Genomic DNA, 17,899 nt, shown 5'->3' with positions numbered 1-17,899 from the left:
CTAGGGTGAAAGTTTTTAAATCTGAGTCGAAAGTTTTCATATTTTTTCAAATCTTAACTTAAAATATTTCAAATCTGTACTTGAAAGTTTTTAAATCTCGAGTTGAAAGTTTTCAAATCTCGAGTTGAAAGTTTTTGAATCTCAAGTTAAAAGTTTTCAAATATGAGTTGAAAGTTTTCAAGTCAAAGTTGAAAGTTTTCAAGTTAGAGTTGAAAGTATTCAAATCTAGGTTGAAAGTTTACACATATATGGAAAAATTCGAAAAAAAGAAAATCCTAACTGTGTCTTGCCGCCTATTGGACTGTGTGGGCTGGCGCCGCCAATTAGGATTCCTAGTGGATACCAGCCACCGGATCCCAATCCAATGCACCATCTCAACTCAACTCAAAATCACCTCGGCCTATCAAGTAGTATCAAATCAACCCCTCGGCTTTCTAGTGATTTGGCAATAAAGACCGGTTCACTTTATTGCTACTTTTAAGTTCCAACAGAACCAAATTTTAGCATTAATAATAAAATTTCATAGAACAAACAAATCATACATATTCTTATCATTGCTATACTTACGGTGGTGGAGCTAGGATTTCCCTTATGGGTTCAAGCCTTGAACTTTGTTATGTTAGAAAACAATGCCATTAAGCAAAAGCGGAAAATTAAGTTTAAGTAGTACTCCCATGGACGATGTTCAAATCTCATATATGGTGTTTTACTCCCTTTGATATATAATTTATATATACATGTATGCTAGTAAAGGCATATATTTTACTAGTATACATGTACGCCATGAATCATGTTGTACCTGTCACTACTATACTGCCAAATTTGGTAATTATAAAACTTTCCACTCTTAAAAAGTCTGCTAAAATTTGGTAAAACTTTACCAATATGTCCAACACTACTAAATTTTGATAATGCCGTATTTAAACCCCATATACAGGCATTTGACTGCAGAACAGAGTACATACTCAGATATTCCTGTATATTTCTTTTTCCAAAAATCAGATTACATTAATTTACAAGTACAAAATACATCTAAAAATACAACATTGTAACCTCAAATAATTCAAGAAATCACTACTCACTATCTACCATTACAGGTCTCTACAGAATTCAACTCGAGTAATCTGACATGGCAAACGAGCAGCTAGAAGAGCCGCCCTTCGGCAGCGTGCTCCTCGCCGGCGACCGTCGCTCGGCCGCCGGAGGCGCGGCGGCGGCGGCGGCGGCATTCTGCTCCTTCCCCTCGCCGCCGCCGGTGGCGCCGCCCTCGACCGGCCGCCGGATCTCCTTCAGCAGCGCCACCACGTCCTTCATCGCCGGCCGGTCGTCGGCGCGGTGCGCGATGCAGAGCACGGCGACGGAGAACACCTGCAGCATCTCCTGCACCTGCGCCTCCGGCTTCCCGCGCAGCCGCGGGTCGAGGAGCTCCGCCACGGCCCGCTTCGCCTGCAGGTGGTCCCGCACCCACTGCACCAGGTGGGTCCCACCTGGCAGCGTCGGGTCCAGCGGGTGTCTCCCCGTCAGGATCTCCAGCACAACCACGCCGAAGCTGTACACGTCGCTCTTCTCACTAATCCTTTGCATTGACGCGTACTCTGTCATATAAAAAAGTTTTAGAAAAAGAATTATTTTCTAAAATGATAGAAAAATTTCAGAAAGTAAGGTTATGTTTAGCATAAGCATAACTACAGATACCAGATTCACCATAGCTTTGTAGTTTATATGTTAAATTGTAATAATTTTAAATTTTAAATTTATCTAAGATGAAAATGAAATTTATCTAAATATTATCGACGTAATCAGCTAAGAATACCGGGTTCAAAAAAATCTGGATTCAAAGCGTGTGAAGCTTTTTTTTTTTTTACCTGGTGCGATATAGCCGTAGGAGCCGGCGATGCGAGGCTTGGACGAGTCAACCTTGGCGGAGCCGGAGTCGACGGCGCCGGAGAGGACGCGGGCGAGGCCGAAGTCGGCGAGGTAGGGCTCGTTGCGCGGGCCGAGCAGGACGTTCATGGCCTTGATGTCGCCGTGCAGGATGGCCGGGAGGCAGTCGTGGTGGAGGTAGGCGACGGCGTGGGCGACGCCGAGCGCGATGTCGTAGCGCGGCGCCCACTCGGCGGCGCCCTTGACGCCGCCGCGGTGGAGGAACCCGCTGAGGCTGCCGTTGGGGAGGTAGGTGTAGAACAGCAGCTTGGTGCTCCGGTTCGCGCCCCACCCGAGCAGCCGGACGATGTTCCGGTGGCGGATCGAGCCCAGCGCCGCGATCTCGTTCCGGAACGCGCCGGCCTCGTCGGAGGACCACATCTTCTTCACGGCGACGGAGTCGCCGCTGGGGAGCCCCACGCGGTACACCACCCCGGAGCTCCCCGTGCCGATCACGTTCGCCGACGTCAGCGACCGGACCACCTCGTCCACGGAGAAGTCCAGCTTCTGGTACAGCGTCACCTCCCACGCCTCGCCGGCGCCGTGGATGGCGCCGCTGCTGTCGCTGCGGCGCGAGCGGGCGAGCACGTACGTCGCCGACAGGAGGAGAAGCGCGCTGACCACGGCGAGGACCGTCATGGCTAGCTTCAGCGACGAGATGGCCGCCCGCCGGGTGGCCTCGTCGCCGCCGGAGCCGACGACGAGCAGGTGGTTGCCGGCGATGTCGTTGATGGGTAGCTTCTGGAAGAAGGCCGTGTCGGGAAGCTCGCCGGAGAAGGCGTTGTAGGAGATGTTGAGCGTGACGAGGTTCTCCAGCCTTGCCAATGGCTCGAGGCTACCGGAGAGCTGGTTGTACGAGACGTCGAGGCAGCCGAGCTTGTCGAGCCCGGCGAACTGCGACGGGATCTCGCCGGAGAGGCGGTTGCAGCTGAGGTTAAGCGAAATCTCCAAGAAAGGGAGCTTCCCGAGCTCCGGCGGGATGCCACCGGAGAGCGCGTTGTCGCCGAGGTCGAGCAGCTGGAGCTTCTCGCAAGAGCCGAGCTCCGGCGGTATGCCACCGGAGATCCGGTTCTTCCCGAGGTTCAGCTTCGTCAGCTCCGGCAATGACCCAATGCCGGCGCCAAGAACTCCGGTGAGCCGGTTGTCGGAGACGTCGACGAACTGGAGACTTCGCGGGAGGTCGCCGGGCAACGTGCCGGTGAGAGCATTGGAGTGCAGGTCCATGAACTCGAGGTTGTCGCACCCCGACATCGCCGCCGGCAACGGGCCGGTGAGGCGGTTGCCGCCGAGGTCGAGGAAGTTGAGGTTCTTCAGGTTGCCGATCTCCGCCGGGATCGTGCCGGAAAGCCGGTTGCCGTTCAGCCGGAGCCGGTAGAGGTTCGTGCAGTTGCCGATCTCCGGCGGGATGAAACCGGCGAGGTCGTTGCTGAGCAGGAGAAGCTTGGTGAGATTCTGCAGCGCGAAGAGCTCCCTCGGGATGGCGCCGGTGAGGTTGTTGTACGAGAGGTCCAGCGACTGCAAGCCCTCGCACTGCGCGAGGCTCGCCGGAATTCCGCCGGTGAGCCGGTTCTGCCACGCGTAGAACAGCGTCAGGTTGCGCAGCCTCGGGAAGTCGACGCCGATCGCGCCGGTGAGCTGGTTGTTGTCCACCTCGATGTCGGTCAGCGACGTGCAGTTGGAGAGCTCCGGCGGGATGACGCCGGTGAGCTTGTTGGTGCTGAGCTGCAGCTGCTGCAGGTTCGGCAAGCCGCCGAAGCTTCTCGGGATCGGGCCGGTGAGCTCGTTCAGGGACAGGTCGATGAGCACGAGCTCCTTGCAGTTGCCGATCTCCGGCGGGATCGTGCCGACGAGCTGGTTCTGCCATAGGAGCACCGTCTGAAGCTTCTTGAGCTGGCCGAGCTGCGGCGGGATCCCGCCGGAGAGGGTGTTCTGGTAGAGGTAGAGGCTGGTGAGCTCGGTGCAGTTGCCGATGCTCTCCGGGATGGAGCCGGTGAGCATGGCGGTGTAGATGGCGATGGTCTGGATCTTCTTGAGGTTGCCGATCGTCGCCGGGAGGCTGCCGGAGATGCCGGTCTCGGCGAGTCCGAGCATTGTGAGGTCGGTGCAACCGCCGATCTCCGGCGGCAGCGGGCCCTTGAGCGCCTGGTTCCCGCCGGCGCGGAGCACCTGGAGCTTCTTGAGGTTGCCGATGCTCGCCGGGATGGCGCCGCTCAGCTCGTTGTCGTAGAGCGTGAGCGACGTCAAGCCGGTGAGGTTGCCAATGGCGTCGGGGATGGCGCCGCGCAGCGAGTTGCTGTTGAGCGCCAGCGACTGGAGCTTCCTCAGCCGGCACAGCTCGGCCGGGATAGCGCCGGTGAGCTGGTTCTTGGTGAGGTCAAGCGTGCTCAGCTCGGCGAGGTCGCCGAGCTCCTTCGGGATCGCGCCGGTGAGGTTGGTGCCGGAGAGCACCAGCGTCTTCAGCGACCTCGCCAGCGGCAGCACGCTCGCCGCCGGCAGCGCCCCGCCAAGGTCGACCGTCTTGATGGTCACCGCCACGACGTCGCCGCGCGCGTCGCACGACACGCCGAGCCACCGGCACGGGCTCGCGTCCGACGCCCTCCACGAGTCCAGCCCGCCGCCGCCGCCGCCCGTCCCGTTCAGCAGCGACGCCTTCCATCGCAGCAGCGCCTCGCCCTGGTCGCCGACGCAATGGCACCGCGGGACGAACACCGCGCACGCGCACGCGAGGAGCACGAGAAGCCTCGTCGCCGTGGCGCGCCAGCGCGGCGGCATCGTAGAGAAGAGGAGAAGAGAGAGAGAGAGAGAGGTGAGGACTTGGTTTGGAGCGGTGGCGCCTCCTCCTGGCCTTGGGATTGTAGAGGAGGGAAACCCCACAATTTGTTTATATCTCAGAGGCTTTGGAGATCTGGATCCAAATTAACAATTAAACAATCTAATTAGCTTTTATAGGATATTCTTTTGCAATAAACAACGGATTTGATTTGGGTGTGGTGTTTGAGTAGTAGTGTTGAGTGTGAGCAAGTGATGAGTGATTTGGATTGTGCAAAAGAAAAAAAATTGGTTCTTGAAGTTATGGATCAGAAAGGAATATGTGCAGTTTTATAAGCTATAAGGAGAAGATGGGAGGAAGATGGCATGGAGCCCTGTTGATGTCATCATTTGGATATGTTTATCCCCTAGTTGATGTACTGATTATTGCCATAGGGTCACCCTGAATTGTTAATTAGAGCAGTTGCTGCTGTCAAAAAAAAACATCTCCTCTCTTGGGTTGTGGGAAAAAACATGTAATTCTCTCGGTAATCCAACTTTTATACATTGTTAAGTACGGTATTCTAGTGCCTGTGAAAGTTTGTTTTTTTGTACTGCTTTGGTTCAGGATGGTCAGAAGTTAACAGCGTCTGCTGCTGGTGTTTGTTTACTGTATTGCTTTGACATGCTCTCTCCTCTGAGTATTACCTTCTGAAATGTTTCTGCTGCTCTGCAGAGGTTCAGACCATCTTGCGAAATAAATACTCCAAATTTGTTTTACTGCAGAATTGTAATTAAAATATTCCTAGTACTAGATAGTAATTTGGCAATTATGTCAAACTTGTAGCTGAACTAAGCTTTGTCAAGCCTACCCTCCAGTAGTCCGGTACATTGAGTAGTACTTTTTGAGAAATTAAACTCCTTAACTATGCTCAACTCACTGTGTTTTGTTTCGTTTTGTTACTGCATGGCTTTACATCTTGGCAATGGAAGATTCAGAAGTCTGACTTTCTAGAAAAGCTAACAATTTAACATCATACAGATACAGCAGTGATGCAGGTGAAACATGCTCTGTGCTCTTGGTAATCCAACCTTGTTGGGACTGATGACCTGCTAATGATTTCCTTCAGAATATCCTTCTTTTATTTACCCTACACAATCATCTTCACCTGATTTTATCAGATCTGTTACAGTAGCAGACTGCCACAGATAACTGCACATATACTATCCCTGTTGTCATGTTCCTCTCTGTGCTGTATATGATGCATCATTTCATCTAGCAAACCATTAAACATTTCCCTGCTAGTAGTATTTAGCGTATTACTGAGTACAACAGCGATCCGACAAGATATTGTGCTGCTGCACATGGACAAAGAAACAAACTTTTAGGCAGGTCTATGTAGGGGGTGTAGCCTGAAGCACTGTACAAGGCACTGCACTAACTTCCTCCACAGTAATTCACAGTAGATTAGTAGAGTACTAAACAATTGCAAGGTGGGTCACGTTGTGAACACTAATCAGGACATTAGAAAAGAAGACCCTACTGGGGAAAATACAGCTGTAGAAGCAATCAGTGAATTAACCAGTATTGTCAAGATTTAGATTACTGTACAGTTTTGCTAAGTTGAAAAGAGCATGTTCACATCACATGCCTAACTTTCTGAAGAAACCATAAAAATAGTAATAAAATACAAGAGCCGGCAAACTCTTATTACTGCTTGTGAACTCATCATATGCATCAGGGAAGTTTTTTTTGTTTAAGGAAACTAGCAAGTGAGGTAGAATAAGATAGGAATCTTAGGGTGCACATGGCAGTAAAGGGGTAAAGGTTAGTATATTAGCCATGATAAAATACTGCCAACTTACCCATGCAAAAGGGTGGCAAAATCGCTGGAAAGTAACCGAAAAGAATATATGCTAGTGAAAAATCATCACTTTTGGGCAAGAACATGTACATGTCTTTGAGTAGAAGGGACTATTTGGGATAACATGTTAAGATAACATTCAGTGCTAATGCGGTATGCTAGTTAAATCTATCCATAGGTTGTCCAAGCTAGTTATCCTTCTCAAGAATCACCCTACTGTTCCAAGTTGAATGAATTGATCTCAGATTAGACGTGTTAGTTCTAACATTTATGCAGTCAATGCTATATACCAAGTATAGATAACACCACAAGAACATGAATAAATCACTTTAGGTTAAAAATGCAACCACATGAGCAATGACAGACAGGTTAGGAGACATGTTAGGTGTCTCACATGGTTAACAATGTTAGTGTAATGGGGATGGAAGCATCATTGGAATATAGAGAGAGGGCTATGTATGGATTTAGATCCCATCAAGGGGGGTTGTGGTGTGGTGAATGGTGGCCTGAAGTCTGCACTCTGAAGACAACATGGAGCACATGGTTAAGTTTAAGCAGACTTATCGCGGGGGTTTAATTAAGATGAAACCTGTACCTTGTTCTAGCTGTAATGCATGTTCTTTTACATCTCATTCTTCCGTTGGTTCTCTGACACCAAAGAGCATTTTTCAGACCTAGTAGCAGGTTGCAGCCAAGATCTGATCCTTTTTTGTACTTTAAAATCTTTTACAGAACATGGTCTGGACTTCACGTAGTACTTGGATAGATCCAACCCAAGAATTCCTGCAGAGTACATTGTCAAAAGCTAGTTATGATTGTCGCTATTACATTTTACCGAATGTGACTTCTGTCAGTTCAGAACATTCTGCTGCTAAGAAACTGCAGGGAGTAGTTAAATGAGGTGCACAGAGGATAAAAGTTTTTATCTTCCCGGTCATTAGACACTTCTTGCAACGTGCTGTCCCCATATAGATGCTCACAATCACAGTAACAGTGCTGTCAAATGGTTAAATATTTCACACTTGCCACTTTGCCAGCATCTCCTCATCACCAAGCTCAGTGACCTTTAGATAGCAACGTTTCACCATCTAAGAAATGAAACAGTAAGCTATTGCAGAAAGACACACACACGCACACTTACTTCTGGCTTGCAAGATGCTATACCTAACACTCTAGAGCTAGACTTTAAAAATTTCTGCTACCTACCTGGATTAGCTACAATGTCAAAATGCAAATGTTCTAATGCATTGAGCGTAGCATTTACCTTGTTACCTATAGTAACCTTTGGAAAGATGGGAGAACATTCTATCGACAGCGAAAATGCAACAGCTAAAGATAGCTGCAGAAAGGTAAAAGTCACATATAGTTAGTTCTTGCTTCCAAAGTGCAATGCCTAAAGTACTAGCAGGGGTAGACGTCCAAGCTTCTAGCCTGACCACTGCTGAACCCAAATTACCGAGTTTGGGGGCATCTGTCTGCTCCACAGATTCAGAGTCTATCCGATGATAGTTTCCATGATTTTGCAGCCTTCTAAAATTTGGCCAGGATATGATACGATTAAGTTCAGATTAATCAAACTCTAATGCAGCTTTGTGCCTTTGGAGATTTGGGAAGCTCCATGGCGTGACAAAGCAGGAGATCATGTTGGGCCACACAGGATTTGTGTGAAAGCCAAAGTTTTAGGATCAAATGGCATCCTAACGAATCCTTGCAACTCCTTTGAGTTTCTCCACGTGTTATGTCATCGAGTAGCCGCAAAGAGGATTAGGAGGCCATCATACTCACTTCATTACCCTAATTAATTAGTTCTCTTGTGCAATCTCATAATGCAAAATTCTCTGTTCAGACATAAGCCAAACAAATTGAACAGCACACTAGAATGGCAAGCACAAAATTTTGGCCCCTTGCTGCCAATCCAAAAAGACCTTGTATTCTCTTATGGTCACAATTGAGAAGGCCATGTAGAATTGCAGATCATCAGAAGTGCACTGGAACATCTGTTCATCAGCAAGATGTGACTATCACCATGGGTCTATGGCAGTTAGTTCACCCGGCACTACTCCATGTTTTCTTTCCCTATAAAACTTGGCAAAAAAGACTGTCTATCTTGTCCAGCTCTTCAAAGCACAAGAAGGGTCACCATCCATATCTCTGCCTGCCCTTTTCATTTGTGTATTGAAAAATGAAAACTCACTCACTGCGATTGTTAAGATATACTAGCAGGAAATGTGTTAGAATACAGTGTGATGTGTTCATGCTGATGCATGGGGTCATTTCAGTGTTCCCTATGAACAAGACCTAGTGGTTGGAGATGATATTGTCATCCCCTAATTTCAGGATTTTGTTGTCTTTAGCACCCACATCACTGTCCTCATCTTTATGCCTCTGGGCATTTTTGTATATAGTGAGTGGGTTACAAAGACTAATTAGATTGCAATTAATTATAGATTGTGCACGGCCATTCTCTATTGCTTTCATTAGTTTAGGGCAAAAGGAAAATTTTGGGAGGTCCACTGAAACGAACAACAGCCAACAGGCCAATACAACTGTGTGAATGGAAGGTTTCGGCAACTATTTGACAAGAAACAAGATTGCATAGTGCTTTGACTAAGCGTGCATGCTTTGTATTATGAGTTGGTTGATTAGATTACCAACTCTATGATTGAGTCATCGGCCATGGATGTTCCTGCAATAATGGATATTTTTGGGTTTTGTCATCCATCATCAAGAATCGAAGAATATAGTTGCGCCTGCAGTTACCTCTGCATAAAATGCATTTTCTGCAGGCGTGTTTTGGTTTGCATTCTGGCCTCCCAGCACCCGTGCAAAACTTGATCTTGTTTGCATGATGTGACATTCTTTTAGGTTTGCCTTTTCCACAATTATTAGATTCCTCGCAAATAATGCGAAAGATTTTGTTGCCTTTTACAACTAGAGGTTCCCATTCCTAAACCTGAAAACTGAAGATACCAATTGTTCAGAGCAAGGCAGGTTCTGTTCTTCAGGCTTGAAAATAACATTATCAAAATGTTCATAACCAAAACAAACACAAACAGAGGGTCCCTCTTCCTTTCCTTGCCTTCAGAAGAAAAACAGATTCTGTTCTTCAGGCTCGAAGAGAACAGCAGCAAAGTGTGCTTAGCAAAACTAACATGATGAACTGCTACAGAAATACTCTTCCCGTCCTTGCCTTCAAAAGAAAACGTATGAGCACATGAGGTCCCAGGCTCTGAGCAAGCACTGGCTAATACTGATCAGTAATTCTTGAAATGATGAACACTGCTTCAGAAATGCAGAATGATGCACGCTGTTCTGGCCTCTGCGCCCTGGGAACTCTCATGGTTACCTGAAAAAGTCTGCAGCACGGCGCTCGTCGGCGTCGCACAACGGCGGTGCAGACTGCAGAGTGAACCGCAAAATTTTCTGGACCGCCCGTAAGATGCAGGAAACTGACCTGTCAAAAAAAAAACCAGGAAATTGATAATTTCTTTCTCTATAACCAAATACCTTTGGGCTTTCGCCTATATGATCCAACTAAAATGTAATCCCACTGTTTCATATTATAATACGTTTGGATGTTTTTCCTAGTCACATTTTTTTAAGCTTAATCAAATTTATATAAAAATTTAGCAACATCTACAATACCATATTAGTTTTAGTATTAAAGCTAATACTGAATATATTTTTATTGTATGTCTGTTTTGTGTTCAAATTAAATCTAATATTGAATATATTTTGAGTGTATGTTTGTTTTCTGTTCAAAATGTTGCTATGCTTTTTTAAAACTTGGTCAAATTTAAAAAAGTTTGATTAGAAAAAGAGCCACAACGTATTATATATAATATGAAACGACAGAGTATATGCTTGTAGTATAAATCAGCTGTGTGTATACAGCCATAAAACTTGGCCAGATTTTCTCGGTGCTCTTAAGCATGAGGCATGTCACTATGTGTAATATGTCAGTATGAAATGCTTTATAGTATAGTTACATGGGCCAACGTATCTTCCGCATTGGCTTAGTGGGCCGCCAAACGTCTTAGCTCCTTCATTTCCTATTATAAGTTATTTTGAATCTTTCTTAAACAATTTCTGATCAAATTTGTAGAAAAAATTAACATCTACAACACTGGAATTTGTTTCACCAAAACTAACATTTAATATAGTTTAGCAATATGTTTGCTTTGGGTTAGAAATATTCTCATAATTTTCTATAAACTTAATTAAATTTAAAAAAATAGTAAATAAAAATTAAAATTAAAATGACTTATAATACGAAGAGAGCCCGCCGTCGTCCTCCTCTTGCGTCATGACGAGCTCCGCCTCCTCCTGCGGGCGCGGCTAGCTGTCGCCGGCGACTCTCCTCGCCGCTCACCACCGCGATGTCGCTCGCCTTGCGCCGTTACAGGCGCGCCCGATCCCTGGACGTGCTCGCCGTGCGCCAGGTGCGGCGACGTGATCCAGAGCCCCTCTCCACGCTCTCCCGCGGCCGCGTCGTCCTCTCGCCTCGAGCACCCACACGTCCATCCTCGCCGGTGCCCCGGCCTCACCGCGACGACCAGCCGAGCGTGCACGTTCTGACGTTCGTCACCCCGGCACACACGGTGTTCGCCGGGAAACTGGGACACCGCGCGCGCGGCCGGCGGCGCAAGGAACTAGTACGTCGAGCCGTCGACGCTGACGATGCCGCTGGAAGATTTGTGGCAAACGCCCGCCACCTCCCCGCCACGACGCGTCGCGCAGCGTGAACACCCGCGGCAACGCGCGAGCGCCATTCGTGAGGCGGCGTACGAGCACGATCTTAGGGAAAGTAAATTCATCCCTCGAGGGGATATCCTCTCGTTTTGTGCATGTCATCTAAATAGTTATAAAAAATATAAAAAAAATTGGCAACGTAGATTAATATGAAATATATCACTCCACAAACATGCAAATTTAAATTCAACTTCTACAAGTTATAAAAAAATAACAAATCTACGTTGAATTTGGTAGATTCAAAAAATAACAAAAAAATAACACAAGTACTATTCAAAATACCAAAATATTGGTAGGGCATGTTTTTGGTAGCAATCCAAATATGCCCTAGGTGCGAATGTGCGATAACTACTTTCACTTTAATTTGTTATTTTTGTTGCAACTTATAAAAGTTGAATTTGGTCTTGTATGTTTGTGGAGTGATATATTTCATATTAATCTATGTTGTTAATTTTTTTTAATTTTTTTATAACTATTTAGGTTACATGCAAACAGTCCACTCGAGGGATGAAAATCCACATCCCGATCTTTGTACTACTCTGAATCGAATACTAATCAATAAAAAAAAACTCAAACAAAGCAAATTAAATTCGTGATACGTGAGACTAAATTGCAGCCGATCTGATCAACCGGCCGAAATTTCTTTCCCGATGTGTCTGCAGCCATGGCCACTGTACACGTTCAGCGGCTCGGTGGTTTCGACGAAGGCGAACGTCCGGAGATCGCGGTAGGTGCGGCGGTCGTACTTGCCGACGGCCTTCCCGGGCGACTTGCCGTTGATCCGGGCCTCCCGGCACTGCAGGCCCTTCCCGCCGCTCAGCCTGTGCACGTACAGCAACTCGTGGCTTCTGGAATACTGCCACGTCGACGCCGTCATGGCGTGGTCGCCGTGGGCGAAGTGCGGCCACACCATCTGCCGGTCCGGCCCGTGCAGCTGCACGCTGTACCGCCGGATCCACCTCCGGCCGCCCGCGCCGCCCTCCAGCACCCACACCTGCGTGGAGAAACAGAGGAGAGTCAAGGAATGACACGGATAAGAACATGCACTTAGTTAGAGCACCGTTCATTAGAAGTGCAACTGACGATGGTTAAGCAAAGAAGATGGTGGAAGCATTCGAAAAGATGGTGAAACAGAGGATTTTAGATCTCTAGGATTCGCTCTCTATAATGTTTTCTTCGTTCCAAATTATTTGTTTTAAAGAAAATTAAACTCAGTAATTTTTTTATAATTAATGACTAATAATTACACTAACAATATAATGTTATATTGTTAGATTTGTACTTTAAAATACTTTCAAGTGACTAATTTTATAGTTATTGATAACATATATAATATAAAATAAATTTGTGTTTAAAGTCTGTTATTGAAAACTGTGTAAAAAATTTATATACCTTATAAGTATTCCCTTATTCTAGGTTGTTATATTCTAGGACGGAGGTAGTAGTAAAGTTCTTTAAAAAAAATGAAACCAATCTAGAAAGGACTAGATTAATTTTGAATTAAAGAGGGGGTGAGACTCAAACCCGGACCGGCTAGCTGGCACCTTGTGTTGCTAGCCGGGAAGACTAGTAAAGTTCTCTAACCATACATGTAGTTATAGCACAGGAGACATCAGATCAGACATTAATGGAGGAGCAGACTGTAGACTGCTGTGATCAGCAGGTGCTTAGAATCCTAAGATTTGCCGAGCGTCCAAGTAAAAAAATCCTACAGACCGTCAGGAAAATTTAGGTGGCCGACCGTTTGAAATTTTAATGAGGGTGGTTACGAGAACATTCGGCTATTTAGCATGTGGCCGATGGGATATATCAGTGAGTGAGAGTTATAAGATACCACTCGGAAATGGTTATAAGTGGCCGACGGGGTATATTAGTAATCGAGAGGTTTAATTTAACTCTCGGAAATTATTATTAGTGGCCGACGGGGTATATTAATAACCGAGGGGTTTAATTTAACTCTCGGAAATTATTATTAGTGGCCGATAGGGTATATTAGTAACCGAGGGGTTTAATTTAACTCTCGGAAATGATTATAAGTGGCCGACGGGGTAGATTAGTAACCGAGGGGTTTAATATAACTCTCGAAAATTATTATTAGTGACCGATGGGGTATATTAGTAACCGAGGGGTATATTAATGGACTCTCTAGTCTTTACCATATTAACCACATAGTTGTTATCTTCAATTTGATTGGTTTCATATATAAGACATCTTGTGCTTAGCATGAAAGATAGTATATATGCTTATCCATTTTATTCTCATATATCCTCTTTATGCGAGTTATTATCATAGCCAATTTTCTCCTTTTTCATTTCATTCTTCTCGGCCCCCTGCCCACTGTATGTACCCGCTTCATGGCACAACATCCCAATCTCAAAAATTATTATCTCGTTTCTTTACAAATGCAATGTATAAGATTATTTTTCACATGATTAAACCATGTATGCTCATGTATGTTTGCATTAAAAGAGTTTATAACTTTGACCAGGTGAGTAGTTTATGAAATGGCATGCATATACGTCAAACTGAAGAGAACATTATTCAATAGTATTAAAATTGTGCCAAAAAGCATAAAAATGTGGCCATATTTTATTAATATTATCTACTATTTTGTAAGCATGATGTATATATACAATCCAAAATTTTAAAAAATATATGTCAAATGTTGGGTTTGAACTCAAGACCTCCAACATAAATAATAGTTCCAAACCAGCTAAGCTCAGCCTTGTACACTGAACAAAGAGGCACCAAAATATTAAAGTACGTGTTAGTGACCTAAAAATTTCCAATTTGCAGTGTGGCCGACAGTTTCCTTATTCGCGCCCACTTCCGATCTCCTAAAATAATACGCGCGCAAATTAGCCACCCACGCGATAAGTATATACTCCTACTCTTGCGCCTTTTCTCCTTCGAAATAGTTGGAAGCAAAACTGATTCATTAGATTGAATCTGTGAATTCCCTTCCTCTCCGTATGTCATCTCCCCCACGGGCGGAATTTGTTCGCCGGGCACACGCGAGGGCACCACTCCACGTCAAGGTATGGTCATCCCTCCCTCCTGCTCTCCCTCCCTCAAAGTTTTCTTCCTGCAATGACCTTATTCTCTACATTAATCTGATTTTCGATTTTTGTTGAGTGCATTTTCCTAGCAACGATCTGTAGTGGATGAACAACTATGTGTTAAATTAAGATAATTAGCAAAGATCTGTAGTGGATGCTGCTGTCCTGTGGACTCTGCCCTTCGCCTGGGTGCCCCAGTGCTGGCTCTTTCCTAAAAATTCCTAATTTACTCCTCTTCTCAAATCTCCCAATCCACTTCTCCCTTTTATCTAGGGATATAGCGAACTTCCTCTTCACTTCACAGTATCCCCATATTACTTGCACACTGGCTGGCACACTGTAGAATTCTTCAAGACATGTACTTTTTTCATTTAGTTTACTTCCCCTGCAGATTGTCCATTTTTTTCTGTTCGGAATCTATACACTGTCATTCTTCGCTGCACAATCATGCCCATGGCTGTTGAATCTAGAAAACTCCCATATATACTCATTTTTTAACTTCTGGAATATAGTATATAAAATTTTGAATGACACTCTCAGGCAACCTTCTAATGGAGGAGGCTGATCGTCCTAGAATAGTCCTAGCTGGCGAGTAAGTTTTAAATAAATTTCATTTTGACTTCTTCAAGTGTATGCTTAACAAAAAGCTTTATTACAAAACAGAGCCAATATATATGGATGAACGAATTTGTGGATATACTAATAATTTACTTTTCTGTTTGTAGCGCTTTTGAAGTGTATCCTCATATCTCATCTCGTAGACCATCAACAGTGCAAGGTGCACTGTTGCGTATGTTCTATCCTAGTGCTATTGGTCTCCCAGAATTCAGGACACCTGCACTTACTTGGAGGGACTACAAGAGGTCTACAAATGAAAGAATAATGTCACCAGCTAACCGAGTTCTTAAAGAATTTTGGGTAAGATTTCCTCAGATTTGTGATAGTCTCAACAGTGTGGAAAAATAATATTATTCTTGCTTGATTTGGCAGTATTGTTTTAAATGTGATCCCACTGACAAAGTGGAAGCTGATAAAGTCTTGGAGCAAAATTTCAAGAAGAAAGTGCCACAAATGCTGTTTGAAGAGAAGAAAAGAGCTACTAATAAGTTATATAAAAAAGGCAAAGTACCAGCAGAGGATGTTGATGAGGATGGTAACCATTGGCCTACTGTGCAAGCTTTGGTTTCTGCTAAACCAAAGGATTTTTTAGTTACTGAAGAGGGTTGGCGTTTACTTTTTGAGCACTAGAGTACACCTGAATTTAGGAAGAAATCTTTAAATGGGAAGAGAAACAGGTTAGCTGGAGGTGATACTGTATACCAATGCGACGGGTCGTGAGGCTTGGTTGCCATGAAGCAGTCCCTGGTACTTTGTTAATTTGTAGCAATCCATAGAGCTTGTTCCTATATTAAAAAAGTTGCATATACTAATTTATTTGTAATGTAGCAACATAAAAAAGGTGGGCAACAAGGACTTGCTGCTGCTTGGCAGCACACACACGAGATGCAACAAGGAAATAATGAACAGCTATGCAACCAGAGGACAGAAGAAGCTTGGGTAAGCTCTGTAATTTTACTTTTTAAAGACTTCTGCTTAATAATTATGAGAACCAAATCCTCGGTAATGTTGAACCTCTAATGATCAATTACTAGCTTAAGTTTGGACTTAGACACATATGCTACTTGCCTCCTAGATTTGGAAATTTTCATCAGGAACTCCCCCATGTGTGCCAATGTAGAAACCCTCCAAAATAAGTTTCTTTCAAAGTATTCTTGTGATAGCGAATACAAGTTTTCTCTAGTGCAGTACCTAACATTATCTAAATATAGTACAATATCTAATGTTTAAGATACAATCATATCTGCAGAGTGATTTTGATCAAGAGGAAGGAAATGAGATTGATGATGATGAGGGCAATGATTTTGATCTTGAGGAAGGAAATGAGATTCCTGAAGAAGAGGGCAATAGAAGACGGACCACCCTTGTAGCTTAGAGATTTTTCCTCTCAATCTATCTTATTTTAAATGTTACAGACTTGTTTCAATTAAAGTCTTTCATGCAAGACATGTCATGTATTACTTAGTTTTGCTATGGTGATGGATGATAAATATTTTAGAACAATTTGGTTATATATTTATGGTTGAACTTCCCGTGGATCTGTTTATGGATTAATTAAGCTGAAATTTATTTTGATGTGACTATGCGCAGTAAGTTACTTTTATAAGATTAATTAAAAATGGGTACAATTTAAATTTGCTTTTTTTTAGAAAATATCAAATTACCGAGGGTTAGATTTACTTTTCCAAGTAACCTAAATAACCTCTCAGTTATACTATTTCCGAGGGTAACGAATGGATGACGGTATAAAAAAAACCTATGGCAAATACTATTTCCGAAGGCCTACAGAACCATCGGTCACTAAATAGCCGAGGGTTCTCAATTTGACGGGAAAATAAACCTCTCGGTGAGAATAAGAATAACCGACGGTATACACTCGGGAAATGTGGTCGGCAAGAAAGAACCATGCGTGGTCTCTGAAAAAATGACCGACCGTAAACCCTCGGGACGAAACCCTCGGGTACATGGTTAACGAGGGTACCCTCGGCAATATGATCAATTACCGACCACATGTTGCTGAGGGGAAGTTGCCGACGGTACCCACTCAGTAATAAGTATGGCCGACAGTTTAAATAGGTGGCCGACGGTTTAAACCCCCTTGGTAAAAGTTTGGAATCTTGTAGTAATTACCTCTGTCTTGGTGTTCGTCGGCTGGGTGACGATGGCGGCGACGGCGAGCCTCCCGTGTGCCTCGGTCAGGCGGCACTGGCGGCCAGGCTCCGACGCGGGCGCCGGCAGCGTGATCACGACGGTGATGCGCTCGTCCTTGAGGTCCAGCGACATGACCTTCTCGGTGTCCATGGCGACCCAGTAGGTGAAGCCGTCGACGCTGACGAGCCCGCAGCTCTTGCGGCGGCTCGATCCGGCGGGCGCCGGCACGTCCCGCCACGACGCGGCCTCCCCGAGCGTGTACACCTGCACCGCGTCGAACGACCCCGTCCACCGGTCGTCGACGGGGAAGGGCACGATCTTGTACAGCCCCGTCGTCGGGTGGTGCGCGAAGCTGTAGTACTCGTTGTGCTCCCATCTTCTCCACGGCGCGCCGATTCTGGTCGGCAGCGGGACGTGCAGCGCCTCGCCGGTGACGGGGTTGGACAAGACGAAGCCGCCGGTGGTGAACCCGGCGCCGGTGCCGACGACGCAGAGCAGGCCGTTGCACGTGCCGACGATGTTGGCGAGAGGGCAGGGGGACGGGATCTCCCTGCTGCTCCCTCCCGGCACGTCGTCGAACACGTACCCTGCGCCGTGCGCGACGACGAGCGTCTTGGCGGGGCCCGGCCTCGCCGGCGCGCGCGAGTCCACGGCGTCGCGCCACTGCCTGCAGACGAGGCGGGAGCGCCGCCGGTCGAGCGGCGGGAGGTGGCGCAGGATCTCGCCGAGGGTATCCGAGGGCATGTCCCAGCCGTTGTCGTCGCCGTCGCCGTCGTCCTGCAT

The 17,899-nt window shown here is 45.9% G+C and overlaps 2 protein-coding genes and 1 pseudogene across 2 annotated transcripts; 1 reads left to right on the top strand and 2 right to left on the bottom strand.

The window, feature by feature from the left end:
- Positions 1 to 962: 962 nt before the first annotated feature.
- On the bottom strand, positions 963 to 5,242 carry LOC4345915 (LRR receptor-like serine/threonine-protein kinase RGI3). The gene is made up of 2 exons (XM_015792951.3): positions 1,866 to 5,242; positions 963 to 1,595 (listed from the first exon to the last, which is right to left on the bottom strand). Exons 1-2 carry the CDS (start codon positions 4,693 to 4,695, stop codon positions 1,111 to 1,113), a joined length of 3,315 nt encoding a protein of 1,104 aa, XP_015648437.1. The 5' UTR covers positions 4,696 to 5,242; the 3' UTR covers positions 963 to 1,110.
- A 9,656-nt stretch (positions 5,243 to 14,898) lies between these two features.
- LOC107276586 (uncharacterized) lies at positions 14,899 to 16,340 on the top strand (annotated as a pseudogene).
- Positions 16,341 to 17,053: 713 nt separating this feature from the next.
- LOC107275404 (F-box protein At3g07870) lies at positions 17,054 to 17,899 on the bottom strand. Its single transcript, XM_015793841.1, has one exon. It carries the CDS (start codon positions 17,897 to 17,899, stop codon positions 17,054 to 17,056), a length of 846 nt encoding a protein of 281 aa, XP_015649327.1.

The sequence above is a fragment of the Oryza sativa genome, chromosome 8 (assembly GCF_034140825.1).
Source record: "Oryza sativa Japonica Group chromosome 8, ASM3414082v1".
Taxonomy (NCBI): domain Eukaryota; kingdom Viridiplantae; phylum Streptophyta; class Magnoliopsida; order Poales; family Poaceae; genus Oryza; species Oryza sativa.
This window is presented reverse-complemented; position numbering and strand designations above follow the sequence as displayed.